Source organism: Patiria miniata, unplaced genomic scaffold, assembly GCF_015706575.1.
Source record: "Patiria miniata isolate m_02_andy unplaced genomic scaffold, ASM1570657v1 HiC_scaffold_7, whole genome shotgun sequence".
In the NCBI taxonomy this organism is placed as follows: Eukaryota; Metazoa; Echinodermata; class Asteroidea; order Valvatida; family Asterinidae; genus Patiria; species Patiria miniata.
Genome location: NW_024037074.1, coordinates 27806882 through 27826449, shown reverse-complemented (window position 1 = coordinate 27826449; position 19568 = coordinate 27806882). Strand labels below are relative to the sequence as shown.

The 19568-nt window shown below is 42.5% G+C and overlaps 1 protein-coding gene across 1 annotated transcript in view; it reads right to left on the bottom strand.

The window, feature by feature from the left end:
* Positions 1-7803, bottom strand: part of LOC119745079 (cartilage oligomeric matrix protein-like) — a 30455-nt gene extending 22652 nt beyond the window's left edge. The window contains exons 1-3 of the mRNA XM_038221300.1: positions 7770-7803; positions 6488-6556; positions 2722-3045 (exon numbers count right to left, since the gene is read on the bottom strand). Coding sequence (XP_038077228.1) covers positions 2722-3045; positions 6488-6556; positions 7770-7803 — 427 coding nt within the window. The remainder of the gene's footprint in view (positions 1-2721; positions 3046-6487; positions 6557-7769) is intronic.
* Between the last annotated feature and the right edge of the window lie 11765 nt (positions 7804-19568).

Below are 19568 nucleotides of genomic sequence, written 5' to 3'. Positions count from 1 at the left end.
GATTTTGGTCATCCCTCATCCCCCCCCCCCCCCCCCCCCCCCACCCACTACTCGCCGGCACTGTGATTTACGCCACTGGCCGTCATTGCATTCGCGTGGTCACGATTTTAATCATGCCACCGGCTGACGTTACTGTGACATTGTATTACATTGGCATCATTCCCTAGACTTAGCGTAAGGACAAGAAAAGATAAATTTTCCCAAGCTACAATCCTGGCCAAATCTCGCTGGGCCTCCAACCCCCCGGCCGCCATTTCACATTTTGGAAACAAAACTCAAGAAAACAGCCCCTGAAACGGCATATCATGCACATTTGAAACTATGAAGAAATTCAGACAATCCTGGCCAAATCCCGCTGTGCCTCCAACCTCCCGGGCCCCGTTCAATGTTGTCTCTCATTGCGCAGTGTGTGCTCCATCAGCTGGAGAGAACAACATTGACCGGGGGAGCGGGGGAGTGGGTGACCGTGGAAGGCTCAGGAAGTGTCCCAACCATTTTGTCCGGAATTGTAGCTTAGGGAGCTGAATTAGAATCAGACAAACAAATTTCCCTCGTAAATATTTGTAAACGGGTCAGTAGTTTGATATAAATATAATGAGGTAAGGGGAACTTGCTAGAATTTCACTCAATCAGCGCGATATGTCCGTGCCGGCCGAAAGACGTGCGACGCGAAACAATTGATGAGACAGAATAAGGACGAGCTTGGCGAGGTTAATTGCTCGTATTGACTCCGAATAGTCAACTGCTCCGACGGTACATAAGAATGATAAGAAAAGAGTTACGTAACATCATTGTGTGTATAGCGCGATGCTGAAGCGTCTTTCGTGAAGCTATGAAACACAAAGTAACTCTCCTACTGCGGAAATAAGTATTATGCTTTTAACGCAAAGAGAAAAGCACCTACTGAAACAGCCTAGTTGTTAAGCTGTCTGACAGCGGACCCAGGGGTTAGGGGTTCGAACCCACTTGTTGTCAATTTTTGGTTTTCGATTCCCGCGGTTCTGTCATTTAAGAGTATTAAATTCCCGTCGTCATTTACCAACAGCAGTTAGCTCGGTCGGTCGGTAAGCTGACTCACAAGTTGGGACTGTCTGCGAAGTCCAGGTTGGCGTCTGCGTATAGGTACGGGGTTCTTTTGCTGACTCGGCAGCAAGGCTTAGGGTGCCACCTCGTTTCCTCCCTTTATGGTGCCTGACTTTCGAGTTACATGGATGGACAGGGAAGGAGGTGTGGTGGGCCGGGTACCGAGACCCAGAAGAGTTCTATATGGAAGTCGGTAAGGGGCTCATTGAGTTAGGGTCATAAGTCCGACTCCTGAAGACTTGGCCATCGCCACATAACTTTTTGTTTTATTTTCTTTCTTTTCTATAGGAGGGCAATTGCAAGAATGATTAATTTGTTATATTGAGAGCTTGTACTGTAATCCTTCGAAATTAATTTTTAAAATTGCTAAAAAATACAGAATTGTATCCAGCTATAAAAGAATGTTTTTATTTCATTGTCGCAAAACTGCATGTACATGCTAAGTACCTTTGCGCATACCTTGTTCGCTGTTCCCTGATCCCAGACTGCAGGGGGGGGGGGGGTCTTTAAATCCCATATAGTGGATTTTTTTTTATATGCGAGCGTGAAGCCCTTAAGGCGTGGGGTAAGGGGGCGCTTAAGAGCCCCGGGGAATTTCTGGATTGCAGATGCTCTGTGGCGCAAATATCAAAATTGTAGCTTGACTCTCTATCGAGATATACCCTCGTTATTTTAAGTAGTCACTAATAATTAAGAGTCAGCTCAAATTGTAAAACAGTGCCTGCGAGCGAGCACGTGCTTGTGTTTTGCATGGCTGTAGCTGTCAACCCCCGTATATGAAGCGACTTCGCGCGGCAGCTTGCGCCGACATGACAGAATGTACAATCTTTTGCTATGGGTTGCAGAACCTGATTTTAGCTATGCGGAGTTTTGAGCAGCGGTGTTTATTATTTTCATTCTCCACTTTGTTCTTATTCCCTCTTCCTTTCCCCTTCCTTCTCCATTCTTCGGAACACTGGTGCCTCGGGCCTTCGACACTCAATCCGAGCCTGATCTGTCACATTCATTCGAATTGGCTATTCAGTGGGCTTGTTACATGCATGCATCAGTCGACACACTGGTCGGATTTATCGCATTCATTGGCGTAACCGGGTAATCATATGCGATAGCACTGCCCGGCTCACAGGTGACAGTCAGTGAGTCAGTCGGGTACAAAGAGGATGGCCTGGCCCTCTGGGACCAGCACAAATCGCCGACGAAGGGCAAAAGCCGATACTAACAAGTACAGGGGTAGCATATTTATAGAGGCATCCGGTTCGTTAGTGTGTCGTCACTTTAGTTTAAACCACGCCCACTAGCATTGGAACCATTGTAACCTTTACCGGAAGATAGCGCAACTTGTGTGTTTATCCAATGGGCGCTAGTATAATCAGTGCTGCGCGCGCGTGTATGACTTTTTTACTAACGAACCGGATTCTGTCAATCAAAGTCATAGACCGTTTCACTTTGTGATCACGTGGTTTTCTGGGGGGCGTTTCATTCAAAAGACGTCCCATGATGCATCGGGTGCACTGGCATGATGATAAGTATTTTCAAGGAAATTTCCCCAAAGACCACCACCTGATCACAAAGATGGCGCTGTCCGTGAAACGGTTTATATATTGGGGAAAATATAATCACGACAATGTATCAACTTACCCTTGCCACCGGCCTCGCTCGTGCCGTCAAACAAGATCTCAATGCAAGGCAGTACGCTGTTGACTGAGTACACGCCGGTCAGCACGCTCTGCACGCCAGCCGTGAGCTTCACCCGAGCCACAAAGAACACATCGTCCCGGTGCCTGAGCTCTTGCGCCAGGGTCTTGAGATGCACTTCGTCCGCGATGAGCGCGCTGTATCGCAGGCGACCGTCGAACTCGTAGGTTTCGCCGAATAGGCTGGAGCCGTCTTCTTGCACCACAGCCACCCCGGGAACTCCGGTCGTCTTGATTGGGAACAGATCCAGGAGGTTTAGCTCGGATACTGAAACGAGGCAAACACAAACTATCTGTCAAGTACATCCAACAAGACTAGGATTGCCAGTCACTCTGCAAAAGTCTCCGTTTAGGTAACTATTTATACTCAGTGACTCAGTCACTCGGGGAGTTACTCAGTCACTCAGCCAGTCAGTCATTATGCACCTAACAATAATTGTTTTCCCTCAAGTCCCCAACCCTCCCTCCCCCTGCCCTAGGTCCTATGTCGGAATTTGCTCACTTTTCAATCCCCAGGGTGGGAAGTTTGGTCACTTAAAAAGTGACAATCCCTACGTCTTGGGTGGAGCAGCCCGGGCCGGGGGGGGGGGACTGAGAGGTGCATAAGTCAGTGACTCAAGCTAGTTGGTGTGTCGTTCGTCGATCGGTCGATGGTTTGGTGGGTGGGTGGGTGGGTCGGTCAGTCAGTCAGTGCCTCAGTCAGTCAGAGGACGACAGGCTTGTATTTCGGGTCCTCCAACAACTCAGGAGTTGTAATGAAGTCACTTCTACCATCACGAGTCAAGCACAATTTCATCAGCTCTCAAGTCAAGTAGGCCTATCAAGTATTTCAACGAAAACGTTACAAATTAAACGCATGTGATTGACATGCGAGTGGATTACAGCTCTGCAAGAAGTCGACAGCATAACAGACTCCCGTGTATAACACCCTTAATTTCGGTGGGTGAGCCCCAGAAATTTTGACAATAGTTCCCCTGGATAATTCGAATCACGGGGATTTCAGAGACGCCTTTCACACTAGCAAGAATCCAACACGGCTTCTACAAGGGTCCGGCGCTCTATATACACACGGGTACAATCCAACCCCCTTGTCGGGACCAGGATTGAGATTTGCATGGTGGAGATACTAAATAAATGTAGACGATTGTTCGTGTTTTCAATTATTCACTTGTTGGCAGGACTGTATGCACGGGGTGTCGCCCGACCGGTTTGTATGTGGGTGTGACAACATAACTGTCGACACAAAATACATCGACGTTAATTTGTCATAAATTAAATTTGTAAATTCTCGAACACCATTCCTTCAGCGGCGCTCCTGTTTTTGAAGGCTTACTTTTCGGGGCGGATGCAGGTTTAGCTTGGGGTGCCAAAAGGGGTTTAACCAGCGTCTCGTATTGTTTTCATGTTATTTGCCATTTTTGGGGCGGCCTAAGTGGAGGGGGGGGGGCTTAAACTCCCTAAATACTCCTCGTAGAGCAGCAATTGCTTTTGAGTTTACATATCGGCAGAATCGCTCGTATTATAACATTCTGGACCATTTTGCCCGAACAATATCAATGTGGTTTTATGACTCACTGTAATTTTGCTCAGGTAACTTAAAGGGGTCATAAAATGGGAATTTTTCACAAAATATGTTTAGTGAAAATATCATGGAGTCAATATTATGGAGTCAATTTAAAATATTGCCAATGTGCCAATGTCGGTTCCTACAACAGAGGCCGCCATTTCTGTGAAGTCATTAAGCACACACTGTGCAATTACACACGTTTCTGTAATGTTACTAAGTTCAACTCTATACAATTAAATATCTTTTATTACAGAGCCCAAAGTAACTCGTTTATTCCGACAGTCTTGAATTCTCCAGCACTCCGTAACCGCTCTTCAACAAAAATAATAGGGAGTTGCGGCTGATGCGTTTAGCTCATTGAGTAATCTAAAGGCACGTACTAGGAACATAATAACCCGGAAACGGACCTACCGAGTTAACAAAAAAAATCCTTGCTGAAAGTGAAGAGAGGACTGGTACCAAATACCCTGTGAAATTATTGCACCTTAAAGGGTATCATTCGGTGGAAAACAATCGTTGAAGGTAGTTTTCTATGTTTTCTTGAAATATACACGGTGAGTAAAAAAAACCGAAACCCAAATGTCAGGACTATTGTTTAAGTGTATTAAAGTTCTGCATGTATAAATCTGGGATATGAAAGCCCAATTCATAAGCTTTCTTTCAGCAAAAGGAAACACACATCCCTATGTGATTTGTTTTCATTTTGCTGAAAGAACGCACACCTTTTTTGTGATCCGTGGACAGAACTTTAAAACGGTGGTTGTGTTTAAAATTCCGTAACTTAAAAATTACATGAGTGATTTGAATGCTTCTTGTACTAAACAAGAGCTTATGAATTGGGCTTTCCTATTCTAGATTTTGAAAGTGCTACATGCAGAACTTCACTAAAATAATGGTTCCGACATTTGGGTTTCGTGATTTGTTTAACTCATCCTGTATAGTATTCACTGAGCTGAAACTTAAAACAAGTTTGTTGTTATGTATCCCTCTTAAGATTTTGAGCATTATTGTCACTTCAAACGACAAAAATACACACACAAAAGTAAAGTTCCCATCACCTTTAATAAAAAAGTGAAAATTTATACCACAGTAAAAGCCAAGAATTCTGGTAACGTTTGATACTGAGAAGCACAAGACCCAGAACAATCTGAACAATGATATTAATTCTAGGACTGATTCTAACAAATCGCGAACCACACTCAGGCAAACGATCAGAACGAAATTGAATCATTCTTTCTGACATATTTGTGCATAGCTTTCAATCTACGAAGGCTTCTTCTATAATAACACCAGGCAATAATGTAGAATCACATAGACTAACAAACATATTGAGATTGGAGCCTTACATCCTAGACTTATATCCGATCTATTTCAGTCGAAAGCCATCCATCCCGCCCCCAATGTTCGCAGGAATGTTTTCATCCAGCAATTCGATTATGGCCCAGCGGACGAATCATTTGCGATGCTCCCGTGTCTATGATGCTAGCTTAGAGTGAGTGAAGGAGCCAGGTTTGTCTTAGAAGACAGCAACTTACAGTGCATCCATCTAAGAAGATTGGGAGCAATTGCAAGTGATGCGCTCCGCGATCCGAGGGATGCGAGCGGCATCGACCGCTGAGTGAACAAAATGCGCCTGGAATGGCGACTAACACGGCAGAAGCTCCCGGCACCCCGCTGACATCCGATTGGTCCGACTATTTCTAGCTCTGTCGAATTCCGCAAATATCTGACCCATAAAAAACGTAATTCATGTTCCGAGCAACAATTTGATTGGAACACAGAACATATAACATTCTTTATTTTTCCAAGTACATGATTTCTGTGATTCAGCGACACGGCCTATGCACAGTTTCACAGAGTTTTCTCATTAAAACACTTTTGCAAGTTCTGAACGTGAAACAAGTAAATCTCAAGTTGAGTTCTAAGGAACACATCTTCCCTGTTTATACACCAAGGTCGTGCGTTGACGATAGTTGTAGATTGTTTTCAAATAATTTTTTTTCCGAGAACAAAAAACAAGAGCATGCTATTTGGTATAGAGCGAAAACACTAAAATCTTCCTCATTTTATACTGCATGCGGCTGTCGACTTAAAACATTACAGCAATAAAAAGGTCTTAGAAAAACTTACATCCGTTTCTTGCCTGGATTAACAGAAGGTTGCAAAGACAAGTCAACGGCAGAATCCAAACCCATCTCAACAAACGCCCCATCTGAAAGGAGAATTGGCAAAGGTAATTGTTAGTTTTAACGTTAACATTCATGTATATGGAAAACGTTAATGTATAACGTTAAACGTTTGATGTCAAAAGTTGAACGTCAAGCGTTAAACTTTTTCTACGTTAAACAAGTAATAACAGCTTTTCAGAGAGTTGGTGTTATCCCGATCCGGGTTAAATACATTCTATTTGAAGGTTTGTTTGGCTTACACAGTAAAGATTTAAACTAAAACAGGACCTAATGCCAACATCTTAAATTTAACACAAGCTATCGAGCTAAGTTCTTTAAAACAAATAGGGGCATCAGGTTGGCGTAGCGGTACCTTCCTCGCCTTCCACTGCTGTGACCGGGTTCGAATCCCACCTGGGCCAATAGGTTGATTGGGTTTTCAGTCCCTACCTGATTCCGTGGGTTTTCCCCCAGAACATCATTCTGGGGTTTTCCTCCCACCACGTAAACTGTACTGTCCACGTCTTCTATACCAAGTCTTATCCATCCTGTTCTGGCGCTTGCGCTGTTGGATGTTTTCGAAATAAAAATAAAATTAAAATTTAAAATAAATAAAACAATCAATACCTTGAAATGGATGGTGAACTACGAAGACCCTTGATGGTCACAGAAACTCTTGGAAGTCCACGCCGAAGTCGTAAAATGATGTTTTATAAGATATCCGAAGTAAAACAAAAAAAGCAAGAACGCACGTTGGTCCAAAAGAAACTAGCCAAGAAATCAGTCTCGAAACTGCAAGTGAGAGAGCTGTCAAGAAGATGTGAAGCCTTTGACGTTCCTCGACAAACTGACTGATCGGCAGTCTTCCTGCCAGCTAAATATATATCAAGTCGTCGGGGTCAGAGAGCGAGGGGCAAGCTGAGATGCTACCCACGGGGTGGATGTAATCGGGTTGGGGCTGAAGACGCAACGGGACTCGGGGCCTGCGTATCCTGGCATCCGAAGGCATACCAGCGCGGCAGGGCGCCCCTGAAGGGCTGAAGGCGAAGATAAACGATACTGCTACTTAGCATGGGTCGTCAACAACCAAAAAAAAAACTTCCAGCAAAACTATTCGGGAAAAATACTACAATTTGCCAAACAGCCAATTTAGGAGCAATTTGCGGAATGGAAAGTATTCCCCGCCACGTCTGTCTGTTTTCGGATGTCTAGTGTCTAGAGACGGTCGTGATGTGGCGAGAACAAAATATGTCTTACCTTTGCTGTGTCGCACAGCGAATCGAGACTTCATCGGAATCAATTTCAGACAGTACTCCATGCAATTTTTATTTCAAGTTTACCGGAGTGATTGGAATTTGTAATAAGAGCAACTTGAGCTTCCGCCCTGTTTGCAAAACACATCCAACAAGTGTAATGTGCAGTAATTACATAATTGCATTATGTGCAGGGGAAACAGGTTACACATTATTTCTGTATCGTTTCGGTTTGCTGTAACAGCATGCAAATAATAACTGCTCAGTAGATATTTAGTTCTGAAAAGAACTTGTCCTGCTTATTATCAACTTCGCTAAGTAGTTTTCTGATTTACAGTACGTCCTGCTTTAAGTGCTAACTTGTCTTTGGTCTCGACGTTTCGACTAGCCTGCTCTATAGTCATCGCCAGGAAATTATTTCTGATGACCCAATAAATGATGGTTTTGTTTGTTTGTGTCATTTGGTTCATCAGGTTATACCTCTAAAAGAATGTGGGCGAACTGAAATCGCAAATAGTGCAAATAAAGTGCTGACACGTAGCAACACCAGAGGGCGTAGACTTAATATAGACGGGAGGTTAGCGAGTCGAACAATTTTAACTCATCGGAATTTGCCCAACAGAAAAAGAGAAAACGGTGTGAATGCATTCACAACTGGCACGAGCACATACAGGACAGCTGTTTAATGGGTAATATATATTCCATGACCTATGGGACATACAAGAAGAGTGTCGCGGAACACAGAAACCCACATTTTAGTCACGTACACGGAATAATAGCACAGAAATGTCATGTAAAGGGGCTGACAGGTCTACGTTGTGACAATGTAAGGTAACCAGATTAGGGAAGGAATCTCTCAAACCTGTGAGAGAATATATGAAGCCCATTTCAGAACTTTCCTTATTTTTTTGGACTCGAACAACTAGTAAAGTAGAAAAAAAATGCGCTTTTAAGTGGATGGAGAATATTTGAAGAAACTTGTACAGTATAAAATCTGTCACGAGCCAATATAGCCCATCAGGCCGGCGTTTATCTCCCGTTTCGTTAATATGAAACAACTGAGAATATTTTCTGAACGACTGATCATGAGTCAAGAACTGTAATTTAATTGGCCATCCTCTCCCAGGTGACTGTATAGACCTATCTCTGAAGTAACTATATGGTTTGTTCTGCGATGCCAGACTTCCAGTGCATTGCACGTTACTCCCCAGATAACGCCGGTACCCATTAATACTCATGACTTTGTGTCGAAACAGGCAAGTGGATAAGAAATGGCTTTATAATACTATCTCTAAACGAGATTGTTGGTTCAGGGCTGCTATCGCAGGTTACTCCCAATCAGCTATTGCCGCTGCCCATTATACTCCTAGGTGGAGAGGGGCAAGTGGGGTGAAATGGTTGCCCAAGGACACAACATATGGCCAACGACAGGGTTCGAACCCCTGACTGTCCAATCATGAGTCACGACCCTACCCACTTGGCCACACTCCCCCCCCCCCCCCCCCCAATTTACTGTATAGGCCTCTCAAAACTAGAGAGTTGGTTCTGTGTCTTCAGTAAACCATGACCTCTTCCTCAGAGATTGTCAAAAGGTGAAATAGCAAGGACCCATGTGGAGGTGGGCGGGCCAGGTGTCCAGATTGAATGACAACGGATGGACAAGCAGCTGACTGAATGGCAGCCAAGCTTAGAAACAGCAAATTCAAAAGAGGACAACCAAGAGACGAGCTGGAAGACTTTAAGAAAGATTGGATGCATCAGGCCAGTGACACGAACATGTGCAAGAGTCTGGAAGAGGGATAGGCCTATGTCTTGTAGTGGCCTGCTTCAGTTGCATAAACAGAAATTTAATACTTAATTCCATTTCTACCCCAGCATAAAGGCATATTGGGTCATTTCTTTTGCATTCATCCCAAAAGTATCTATGCACCGAATTATTATCAAAAAGCTTATACTTTGATTAAAGATCGTACTGGACTACTGCATGGTACTAAATACCCCATGGAATTAATCGGTCTGGCTTGCTGTCATTAAGAAGAAATCATGCAATGTCGGTGATGTCCAACGATCAGTCAATTGACAAGAGTGCTATCGACGAAATCGTGTTTCGTCATCAAAAGGTTGTGCATGGTTTTTCACTTTGGATTGCGCATGGTTTATGAGCTGAAGCTTCTACAGGTTAGGTTTTGAACATTCTTCTTTGGATTTTGAGTGATGTCATTATTGGAAAAGAACGAAATGCACGAAAAGCAAATGATCCTCTATGCCTTTAATTTTCGTATCCTGCCCCAGCTCAAAGATAAACTGATAACTTAGACCTAGTTTGAATGGGCGCATACACGGGAATTGAATATATAATACCAAGTTCTTTGATAGCTGTCAAAACTCATTCCGAAGTAAACCTGTGGAATCCTGGTGTATTGCCGTTGGCTAGGGACGGTGCTACCTATCATTACACCATTATGCGAGGTTTATATATACTCTTACCAAATTCTTCCTAATCATTCGTAATCGATGGTGGTCGGGGGTATGTCCAGAAATAGGCCTCAGTGGGTCCGGGGTTTCAAAACTTCTGCTTCGGCCTTCACTCCTATAGCTAGTACCATGAGCCTTTAGCATGCAAATAGAATGGAAATACTCCATGCGAATTTGGCCTCGTGTCTTAGGACTTTACACGTTCCCCTAGCAGAACATGTGGACCCATGTTTAGCTGGAGTCCGAAATCGAAGCAAAAGACGGAACAAAGTTTTCGAAAACGATTTTCAAAGTTCAATATCAATTAACCCACATGTAAATGTCCCGAAGTACTGACAATACGTTACAAGTAAAAGGTATAAGCCATGTGATTTATAGGTACCAAGATCAGTGACAAGATCAGGGCAAGGAGACTAAGATTTGCAGGGCACTGTCACAGGCACCCTGAGCTTGCTGTCAGCAGCCTGTTGCTCGGGACTTCCTCCCATGGTAGACGATCCACAGGAAGACCCAATACAATCTATGTGGACAGCATTTGCCAAGATACGGGCTTCCTAAAAGAAGAACTACCGGCTGCTATGGGGGACAGGGAACAGTGGAGAGCCATTTTCCGGGAGTTATCGCCGAATAATTAAGCAGGTATCAAACACCTTGGTCCCAGCTGTCATGCTTCCATCAAGAAAAACAAATGAGCCCGATGTCCAAAAAAGCGCCGATTCGCGGCTTTTGTAAAAGGAGGGGCTGCACCAAAGAATACAATTTATTATCTTCTGGTGTAACCACTCACAAAGTTGATCACTCCCAAACGGGCGGCAAATACTTTTTCTGCAACCAAGTGTAGTCAATAACCGTAATATGCACGCGTGAAACATATCAGGTGAATGAATAAAACAAGTCACATGATTTTGACATAACTCCCTTTAGTTTATATTCCACGGCGGATTGTTTGGCTTCGCTGTGGCGTGCTTCGCTAATCCTGTGGTGTAAGTGCTGCAGGTTGCGAGCTCGAATCCCCTAATTTTACATCAGTTCATTTTCCCCCAAATTTTCATTCATAAATATTGTGTTGAATCAAGTCCAACTGATCGATACAATATAAGCAACCTTTTGTTCTCATTCATGGCTTTGAAGATTTTTTAAAGGAAAACAGTTAAGTCCGAGATCTATTCCGTTACCAATTGACGCATCAGCACATTATGGCCATTGACTATACTTGGTTGCAAAAAACTTGTGTACTTGTGTACCGCCTCTGGTTTCAGACCAGTCTCCTGTCTGTCTGGCTGGCAGGTATCCAAATTGGGAACGACTTGTTCTCTTGACTTCTACAATAATACGTAAAACGGGGTTGTGTGACGTCACATGACGTCACGATCACTAGGTGGCGTGTTATTGAGTGTGCACGTTAGGCATATACAGACGTGGTATTTGGAGCATGCGGGAGTACCAATCATAAAATAGTTGAAACTCTATAATAGACATTTTGCATTGAAGGTGGAGTCAGTGGGCAATGAATTAGTGATGAACCTTTGGTGCATTCATTGTTACTAAAGTAAAATTATAGACAGCACCCTCTGACACACCTGCAACGCAAAATGTCTATACACTAGGGTGTTTATCCTTGCGAAATTTTGTGGGCTGTGCCTCCGAAAAGCTCGATTTCAAATCTTAAAAGAAGGAAAATTGAAGTTCCAAAAAGTACATTTTGTTGCCAACTTGTATTTGCCCGTTGCGCCCGATCCCACATTGGCTGTGTGGTATGAGTAAATAGAAATTACACAAAACTCTTTATTTCCATTAAAAAAGAGGGGGTTTTTTTTGGTGAACTGGTGTCTTTGTTAATATTGGTATAACATGCGATGGGTTAAAAACGTCCCTTTGGCATCGGAAAACACATGCTGCGTGCGGGTAAGTTTCTACGAAAACTCTAAATCAAATTTTCGTTTTCACGAAAACGAAGAGAGCCGGAAACAGCAATTAATTCGGCTGAATAATTTTTTTCTGTTACTTCAAGCGATTTCTGGCTTTAAAATTAAGTTGCAGATCATTGTATAAACGCAATATCAGAGAAAAATCGAAGATAAAAGGTGTGTTTTGTCACCTCGTGAAAAAAAAAACAGTGACGACATAATGCCGGTGGAATTCCGACATTCCTTAAGTTCGTATTTGGGCGTTTTTAAATTAAGGTCCTAACCTTATACCGACAGAAATACTATCTGAATCGGAAACCAATGACATCAAGCTTTTCTTCTGATGACGTCAAGTGGTAATGCCTTGTACCCGTCATGATAATATAGAGCAACCACCTGGTCTCCAGCAATGAAAACATCCAGACACAACCACCTCGGCTGATCAAATTTACTTGTCGACGCAGCTAGCATGCCGAGGAATTTAGACGTGACCTCCGGGGCGAAACCCGAAGGCCCAGATAGCATGGAATGTGTATGCTGTTCGTGCGTACCAGGTAGTTTCACAGACTTATCATTGTAACGGTGAAAGTTTTTCATTTCAATTTTATGGGAGAGCCATAATACGGTAAGCAAAAGCAGATTGTTTAAGTCCAAATGCATGTGCCTAAATTACCAACATCGTTTGTTAGATACCAGTTAGATAAGCAAATACTTCTGGACAATTTCTATACGCCCGAGGACAATGCTTTGTATTTCCTCTTGTCCCTGTAATATAACACTCTCCCACCGTGACAGACTAAGGATATGCGACCGAGAACCGTTTCAAACAAAAGACACAATGCTCGAGGACTGAGAGGATCTTATTTGTTCTTCCTTTGTGTGTCTGTCATAAAGCCATACATCTACACGAGTTTGTTAGAGACCACTTTTAAGCACCCTTCTGGACACTTCGTGAAGTTCTATACGCCCGAGGACAATGCTTTGTGTTTCCTTTTGTCCCTGTAATATAACACTCTCCCATAGACAAAGCACACAAACTTACTACAGAGGACCGTTTCCAACAAACGACCCAACTCTGAAAGGATCATTTGTTCTTCCTTTGTGTGTCTGTCCTCTATCGTAAAGCCACCTTTTTTTTTAAACCAACAATTTAGTGAAGGCATCATACAAATAGTAATTACTTGTAAAAGTTGCTAAGCATTTAGAGTGTTTGTTAAAAATGTCCATCAAATGTGTACAAGAAATATCAGTAATTTACTTAACCCTGCCGTACAAATTTCGTTCACACCCTTTTAAAGTAAATGTCGTAAAAGTGAACTTGTGGTTGTGAAAGCGAATTTTCGACATAAGCACAGTCACCGTGTCTGACAACATAGAAAAGCTGCTGGAAAAACCTCGCAGTATCCGCAATATGTAATGGGAAACATCGACATTGAAACGTACTCTTCGAGACAAACGTTTGGTGGTACCTTGCACTGCGAATTAACACCCGCTGTTGTGTCCCCATACGTCTGCAGTAGCCTACACTTCCTAACCTCAACTTTGCGTAGGCGTATTTTGGCGCGAGCCGCGAAGTCGCACAGCGTGCATTTCGGACGATGGTTTTTGTTCCTTTCGTGGCGACGCGAAATTTCTCGAAAACGAAACGTCTGTGTCTCCGTTTCAGAATGAGTCATATTTCCTAGGAATGAGTGATGTTCTTCCAATTGTAAAACGTTACATTAGTAAAAACTACACCAATCGGCAAACAAGCATCTTGAAACAGCCTTCATCAATACAAATTATATTTTTGTAATTAAGTTTTGTTCGTGTTTCCTTTCATCTGGAAATCATTGTTATAAGAAATAGCAACTTATTGTTCAGTCATATCCATATTTTGATGTATGATTTTCTTTTGATATTTTGTTTGTACCTTAATCGACGTATTTATAGACATATCCCAGCGGTTTGTGTTTCGAAACGATCAACAACCAGTTATTCATCCAAACCGCAGAAAGAATTATCCACCGCAAAACAATGCCAAACCGCAGACATCTCGGAAATGAATTTATTTTGATACTTGATGACACGCGTATTTTGTTGATCCCCAAACGGTTCAACCTAGTACCAGGCTATGCCCTGGACGATAGAATTTGCAAACAATATGAGCAAACAATATCCCCACCCGGGGGTAAACTCTCACGGTGAGCGTTTCTTTTTTCAGTTCATGTGTCCACCAGCCGACACGGCGGAAACGCCCAATTTGGACACAAAATACACTTTCAAGAATTTGCGTGCTACGTGATATTCAAGAAATGGTATAGCGGTACCCCCAGGTCTGCGTGTCTTCGTCCAGAAGTAGGCCTACCCCACGGGCTCCAGACCTGTCGATCTGATACAGGGCCAAAATGCCAACGGGAATGCTGTCAAATTTCTAAAACTGGACTGGTATGGCTTTTGGCCGACTATCCACAGAGTGCAATTGCTACCAACATACACTTCGACGTGAGCCCTTTTCATATCGTTGCGTAGAAAGAAAGGCTTTTACGTATGGGCTAATGTTGTCCTACACGTTACAACTTAGGAGACAACAAGGTAACAGCGCGAAATATATTCTTTGCAAGCGAATGCTCGTTTTCATTCTTTATTTTAATTTCGTAGAGAGATTTAATCGGCCGGCACATAACGACTGCCTCATAACGCATAATGTTTGCGTGTGGTGATAGTCGAAGACATCCCGTTGTTCGTCCTCTTTTGTTCGTATTTATACTTTTTGTTTGCAGCACTTCTCAAATGTCTTGTACACGTTTTCCAATCGAGGACTGTCCTCAGTGGTTACAGGTCCCCAATCAGAAGAGAAGTTTCCTCGTTTATTACATCTCATTGGTTCTGCACGCCTTTTCCAATAGAGCACTGTCCTCACATGGCTCAAGGGCCTTAGTCAGGAAGGAAGTTTCCTCATGCGTCGATCACCTCTCATTGATTTTATACGCGTTTCCCAATCCAGGATTGTCCTCACATGGCCACAGGTTCTCAATTAGAAAAAAAACGAGTTTGCTCATGTGTTACATCTCATTGGCTTGTACACGTTTTCCAATTGAGGACTGTTCTCACTTGGGTGCATGACCTCAATCAGAAAAGGAGTTTTCTCATGTGTTACCCTCTCATTAGTTTTTCACACTTTTTTTCAAGAGGCCTGTCCACAATTGGGTGCATGTCCTCAATCAGAAAAGATGTTTACTAATTTGTACATCTCATTGATTTTCTACACCTTTTCCAATCAAGGACTGTCCTCACTTGGGTGCGTGTCCTCAATCAGAAAAGGAGCTTTCTCATGTGACACCGCTCATTGGTTATCTATACCTCTTCCAATAGAGGACTGTCCTCACTTGGGTACATGACATGTCCTCAATTGGAAAAGGAGTTTCCCTCACGTGTGTCTGATTTACACCATAAACGTAATGCAGCATCCCAACCAAACTTCATCACCATTAGCCCAGAAAAGTCAAACTGTCCTCTCAGGAAATTAAACCAAAGTTATAGATATAAAGTATTGGAGTAAAACGCAACCAATATGCAACATATCATTGCTTAGGACAACAAAACAAAATGCTATACTAAACGCTACCAACGACTTTGAATACCTGCCTTTTACTCCATGTAGCGCCCGAAACCACCCGAGCACTCTATGTTTTTTTGTATTAATTAATTCAGTAAATGTACATAATATAATATATTGTAGCACATGTGCTAATGGGGTTTAACAAGAACCACTTTTGCAAATCAGAAATACATTCCTGACCACCCTTTTACAAAGAAAAAAAAATATCAGCCAAATGTCACTCAAAACTTAGGACTAATCTCCTCGCATGCCAAATAGTCCATGGTGACGTTCGATAACAAAAAAAAATCTACTCAAATTTGGACGAAAAAACAATCGGTTTCCTTCAGTGAATAAACACAATGTGATTATATCACACCTAGGTGCTAATTGGTTGAACAAGATCCACTTGCTTGAAGTGCAAATCAGAAATGCATTCCTGACCACATTTTTTACAAACAAACGAAATGTCAGCCAAATGTCACTTCAATTATTCAAAATCAGGACAAATCTCCCCGCATGCCAAAGTGTCTCTGGTGACGCTGTCTGTAAAAAACAATCTACTCAAAATTTGGATCAAACATACATTGGTTTCCTTCTGTGAATAAACACAATGTAATACATTGTAGGACAGGTGCTAATGGGTTGGGTTTAAACATGAACCACTTGTTTGTAGTGCAAATCAGAAATACATTCCTGAGCTTATTTTTACAAACGAACAAAATGTCAGCCAAATGTCACTTCAAAATTAGGAATTAGGACACATCTCCTCCCATGCCAAAGAGTCTCTCTGGTGACATACGGTCTGTTAAAATGAAGTCTACACAAATTTGGACGAAATAAAAGATAGGTTTTCTTCAGTGAACAAATACAATGTAATACATTGTGTTACAGATTTGTTATTTGGTTTACTTTAGAACCACTTGCTTGAAGTGCAAATCAGAAAAACATTCCTGACCACATTTGTACAAACAAACAAAGTGTCAGCCAAATGTCACTTCACAATTAGGACAAATCTCCCCGCATGCCAAAGTGTCTCTGATGCCATACGGTCTGTTAAAATGAAGTCTACACAAATTTGGACGAAATAAAAAATAGGTTTCCTTCAGTGAATAAACACATTGTAGAACATTGTGTTACAGATTTGTTAATTGGTTCACTTGGAACCACTTGCTTGTATCAGAAATACATTCCTGACCACATTTTTACGAACAAACAAAATATCAGCCAAAATGTCACTTCAAAATTAGGACAGATCTCCCCGCATGCCAAAGTGTCTCTGGTGACGTTGTCTGTTAACCAAAACAATTCTACTCAAAAATTCGACGAAAAAAAACCTCCCAATGACGAAATGCACCTGGTACGAACAGTTGGTCCTAGCGGGATCCGATTCGATGGGAAGTATTTGGGCGAGTTCATTGAACAACAGATGTCACTTCTCATTATGTTTGATGGACTCAGATGGGCCAGTGGGCACGGTAGAGATTAATTTACCTTTAAAAAAACCTGTATTCGTGACAAAACATACAATATAGTTGTATATATACACCCAATAACGCGCAAAAACGTGTGTTCCGTCGATCGTGGACGTATTGTCCCTCTTTTGCTTGTACTCTAACTTTTTAGGAAGACTCCCATTTGGTTTTGTACACGACCCCAATCGTGGACGTATGCTTGGAATCGTGGACGATATTCTTCTCTTTTGTTTTCTGGTATTTTTCGTCCACGGTTTAAAAAGATGAACACGTATACACAAGTGTGTATTTGCCTGCAATCAGGGACCCCATACTGTCCCTCGTTCGTTTGTACACTAACTTTTTAGGAAAACCTCCCATATGTTTTGTACACGATCGCCAAATTGGGGACCTTCGGGAATTGGGGACCCTATTGTCCTCTATTGTTCAACGTCCTCTATTGAAGGCAGAACAAACTAAGGCTGTTTTGTTTTATGTAGATGTATATATGTGGGCTTCCTTACAGGTGGTAGAGTATGTCAGTAGGCAAAGTAATTGTCTTTAAATACTGACAGAGCTTTTGTCTTGCTCTTTTGTTTTGCAATCGACTCCGTTTGCAAAATTTATTGCGGGGGCGTAAACTTTATATTCTACAAAGGGCAGCTAAGACTGACGTCATGATGACGTCATCTTGCGCTTACAAAAATCATATTAGTTTTTTCTTTCAAAAGAGCAGTGAGCAAAACTGTTTTAAACGTGCAAACAGTCAATTCAAAATTACAAACTCAGCACGAAAATTGGTAAAATTACGACACAAACAACGCTGAAGATTTGTTTGCTTTATCGGTGGTTTTTAATAAATATCACCGTAAATAACAAAACTGGAAGATATAATATACGACTAAATTTGTTTAATGATCACACCAACTTTTAAAATTATTGCAAAGGTATTGAAGATTTCAGATATATTAACTACACATACATAGCCGCGTTGCCCTATATAGCCTTACTATAAAAAGCTGTGTGTAATTATCACACGAGCTTGCCACAGCTATTCGATCCGAAATTGGCTTGTCTATCTAGCGGGGCAGATAGGGGAAATATTTGGGAGGATTGTTTACTATGAAATTTGGCACACAGTCAGAGAATGTCTTAAGAAAGGTATTTGACCATAGGGCCATTACAGATTTGTCCTTTGAACAAAATAGAGGTGAAATAAACCAATCAATTTTCAAAATTTTCAAAATGGCCGCCATTGCTTGTCATTATACCTATATTATTTCAAAGGACAAATCTGCGATGGACCTATGGCCACATATCTTTCTCATGGCATTCTCATGACATGCTTTTATCATCGAATGAATAATCCCATCACCAATCTGTCGTACTAATCGCCTTGATCCGAAGTTTGGCGGTGAACACATGGGCTATCCGACGCGCATATAGGTTTTCTTGGGTAAGCGTGCTTATGTACTTCGTGCGGATTGAAGTTAACGGTCCAGACATGCTCGCGTTCAAAAGTTTTGATAAATAGCTGAACAGCGGCGAGCACTCGAATCGAAATACCCACTGATCGAGGGGGTATAGGGGTGTGTTGTAGTCTACCTCATCCTGCTTCCATCCAGAAGTTCGTGAAATATTGAACAGAAAATAGAAAGAGGAAAAGAGCGCCCCTAGAGTCAAATTGGGCTCCGTGCACGAACAAGAGAGGGCGCGTTTTGCTACTTTCGACAAGTAGTCCGGTAGATTGGACGGGACAAACCGCGGAACATGCACAGGCCGTCGAACTTGCTCGACTGAGGAATTAATACTGCTGCCGCATGAGGTCGCTATTTACCCATATGGACCGGAGACCCGAATTCTTAAACGCAGGTGTATACGAGGCCGGGCAAAGACCTTGGCAGTATGCGTCGATTGGCTGTGCCACCTCCCCTGTATTTTGAATGGCTCACTTCTCCAGCACACTCGTGCGTCGCGCTTAACGAAGCACCCTATTGGTACGCGCGTACATAATTAGGTTACGTATATTAGGTTGACCCCTAGCCCTACCGTTCGTCGTATTCTGACAATCGACGTGCTGGCCGTTATCAGACTTTAAAATGGCCCGCCCGCCATTTTGAATCTGTGATCCGAAGATTTACCCAAACGGCTAGAGGCGTGCTGCGGCTCTTTCGCTGCGAACATAAACGGCATATTTCGCTCGTTCCCTACTTAACATTCAGAGACTCTGGTCACCTCTAAATTTCTTTGAGCTCCCATTCGATAGATCTGGTTGAACTGGTGACCCGGTCAATTATTTGGCATGTGCAATGTACGTCAGTGTGGGCGGGAGCCAGTGAAAATATTTATTCATTTGCACACCAGTTTTCACCGGTTGCGACGAGTTG